Consider the following 3136-nt stretch of genomic DNA (forward strand, 5'->3'; position numbering starts at 1 on the left):
GTTGAACCAGGCGTTGTTGTTGCCGCAGTTGAACCAGTTGTTGTTACTGTTGTTGAACCAGTTGTTGTTGCTGGTGTTGAACCAGTTGTTGTTGATCCAGTTGTTGTTGTTGAACCAGGTGTTGTTGTTGCCGCTGTTGAAACAGTTGTTGTTGATCCAGGTGTTTTTGTTGAACCAGGTGTTGTTGTTGCTGCTGTTGAACCAGTTGTCGCTGAACCAGGTGTTTTTGTTGATCCAGTTTCTGGTATTGTTGTTGATGCAGTTGAACCAGTTGTTGTTACTGTTGTTGAACCAGTTGTTGTTGTTGCCGCAGTTTCTGTTGTCGTTGCAGCAGTTGAACCAGTTGTTGTTGATCCAGGTGTTCTTGATGATCCGGTTTCTGGTGTTGTTGACGCAGTTGAACCAGTTGTTGTTACTGGTGTTGAACCATTTGTTGTTGTTGCCACAGATTCTGTTGTCGTTGCCGCAGTTGAACCAGTTGTTGTTGATCCAGGTGTTGTTGTTGAATTAGGTGTTATTGTTGCTGCTGTTGAACCAGTTGTTGTTGCTGTTTTTGATCCAGGTGTTGTTGTTGATCCAGGTGTTGTTGTTGCAGTTGAACCAGTTGTTGTTACTGTTGTTGAACCAGTTGTTGTTGTTGCCGCAGTTGAACCAGTTGTTGTTGCTGCTGTTGAAGCAGGTGTTGTTGAACCAATTGTTGCTGCATCTTCTGTTGTTGTTGCTGCTGTTGAACCAGTTGTTGTTGCCGCAGTTTCTGTTGTTATTGATGCAGTTGAACCAGTTGTTGTAGACGCAGTTTCTGTTACTGTTGGGGCAGTTGAACCAGTTGTTGTTGCCGCAGTTTCTGTTGTTGTTGCTGCAGTTGAACCAGTTGTCGTTGCCGCAGTTTCTGTTACTGTTGGGGCAGTTGAACCAGTTGTTGTTGCTGCAGTTTCTGTTGTTGTTGTTGCTGCAGTTGAACCAGTTGTTGTTGTTGCCGCAGTTGAAGCAGGTGTTGTTGAACCAGTTGTTGTTGTTGCTGCAGATTCTGTTGTTGTTGCCGCAGTTTCTGTTGTTGTTATTGCAGTTGAACCACTTGTTGTTGCCGCAGTTTCTGTTGTTATTGATGCAGTTGAACCAGTTGTTGTAGCCGCAGTTTCTGTTGTTGTTGTTGCCGCAGTTTCTGTTGTTGTTACTGCAGTTGAACCAGTTGTTGGAGCCGCAGTTTCTGTTGTTGTTACTGCAGTTGAACCAGTTGTTAGAGCCGCAGTTTCTGTTGTTGTTACTGCAGTTGAACCAGTTGTTGTCGATGCAGTTTCTGTTGTTGTTGTTGCTGCAGTTTCTGTTGTTGTTACTGCTGTTGAACCAGTTGTTGTTGCCGCAGTTTCTGTTGTTATTGATGGAGTTGAACCAATTGTTGTTGATGCAGTTTCTGTTGTTGTTGTTGCCGCAGTTTCTGTGTTTGTTACTGCAGTTGAACCAGTTGTTGGAGCCGCAGTTTCTGTTGTCGTTGCCGTAGTTTCTGCTTTTGCAACAGCAACTGAGCATATGGACAATAACATTTAGTTTTTTCTCTTTCTGAGACCTGTATTATGATTTTTTGTAATGTATTCAGTTACTTACCCAAAATGGTTAACAAAACAGTCAAGCCTCGCCTGGCACTCATTGTGGCCTGAAATATTTGACAATGTGCATATTTGTTATAAATTGCAAGTTGTTATTATTGATAAGTGTGTATTCATGGACTTGCTGTTTATTTTTCTCCAGGCACTTTGCCAATGCATGTTTGGGATCAGTGTCACGGTGAAAAATTAAACTGTTGCCAATCAGACACTTTCCAGATGGCATTGCGTGATTGATCAAAATCTGATAGTACTTTTCTGCATTCATAATTTCATAGGTTTTGACATGATCTCAAACACCATTCACCTGAAATGGACTCAGGTGGATAGGCATAAGTCAAATTGTCTTTGGCATATTTAGAATATTAAAGAAAATGGAACAAATTTTATTTATTTATTTATTATTTGACAGTAACAAAGTCATTTATACTCCTAGATAAATCTGCCTACATAAGAAGTAGTTGTCTGTTACGCACTGCCTCCACTAACCCCTGCAACCCCCAAAAGTGGAAAATTGTGTACATGGATCTCCAAAAGTTGATTCTGTTCATCTGGACATAGCGTTTTGTGGGAGAAACGTTTCGTCACTCATCCAAGTGACTTCTTCAGTTTCAGCTGACTGCAGGTTTCCCCAATCTTATAAACAATACATTTGCATAATGACTGACTTTTGGAGATTTACTGTCCTGGATGATTGAGAATGCATCAGGATGTGTACATGGATATTAAAGTGAGACTGGGCTGATAAAAATATGTGTTCTGGGACACAAAAAGAAGGTTGGAAAGTTTCTAATTGAGAAATTTGTGACCAGAAAACAAATCTATATTCTAAAAGTTGTGATATAACAGAAAACAAAGCAACTTCAGTTTATTAATTTAACTTGTTGTTAATTTAAATTGTTTTTTCTAATAATATTATTTATCTTGTAGTATATACTATGTCATACAAATTGGAAATAATAATCATGCAATTTTTTTAAACTTTTACAAGGTACTGTTTAGATCATTATTAGGAGCCAGTGAAGTAAATTTTTAAGTCTTGGTTTAAGTTTAAAAACACTACCTGCAGTGAGCTTGTATGTAATAAAAAAAATTTAAAAAAAACCCAAATCACAATAGAACTTTTTTTCCATTATTATTTTAGGTTAAATGTAATAAATGAAAATAAATGACAATAACTAATGCACAATCAATTTCAAATCAAAATGCCTAGCACAAACTCATTACATATAGATCATAGACATAAAAATGTCCTTACCCAGGGCTGTAATTCTTAGAATCCTTATTATGCCTCCCCTGTGCCTTTCTGATCTCTTGTGTTGCCAACCCTTTGTTCAGGTGTTATATATTTGCTTCACAAGTATGTGATGCGTACGCACAATTCTATTGAAACGTTTTGAACCAGCAGTTGAAGATGAAAAGATTAAAAAAAAAAAATTTAAACATTCCCGAACAGCATTAAGTCAGGTTCATGAGCCAGTCAGCAGCGTTGTTAGTCACCTTTCCACTGACGTGAACTAATCAGATGTCATAAT

The 3136-nt window shown here is 38.4% G+C and overlaps 2 protein-coding genes across 2 annotated transcripts in view; both read right to left on the reverse strand.

Annotated features, from left to right (window-relative positions):
• Positions 1-430, reverse strand: part of LOC121813947 (cell wall protein DAN4-like) — a gene marked incomplete at its 3' end in the record, with an annotated part of 2968 nt that extends 2538 nt beyond the window's left edge. Inside the window, exons 1-2 of the mRNA XM_042217923.1 lie at positions 417-430; positions 8-379 (exon numbers count right to left, since the gene is read on the reverse strand). Coding sequence (XP_042073857.1) covers positions 8-379; positions 417-430 — 386 coding nt within the window. The remainder of the gene's footprint in view (positions 1-7; positions 380-416) is intronic.
• On the reverse strand, positions 312-2929 carry si:ch211-217k17.9 (probable serine/threonine-protein kinase clkA; the record flags this gene model as incomplete). Its single annotated transcript, XM_042217924.1, has 3 exons — positions 312-1519; positions 1603-1651; positions 2860-2929. Coding segments are annotated over 3 exons (1131 nt in total), but the record flags the coding sequence as incomplete, so codon positions are not given.
• Positions 2930-3136: the final 207 nt, after the last annotated feature.

Source organism: Haplochromis burtoni, unplaced genomic scaffold (genome assembly GCF_018398535.1).
Source record: "Haplochromis burtoni strain Fernald_Lab_line unplaced genomic scaffold, NCSU_Asbu1 Contig_3789, whole genome shotgun sequence".
Lineage (NCBI taxonomy): Eukaryota > Metazoa > Chordata > Actinopteri > Cichliformes > Cichlidae > Haplochromis > Haplochromis burtoni.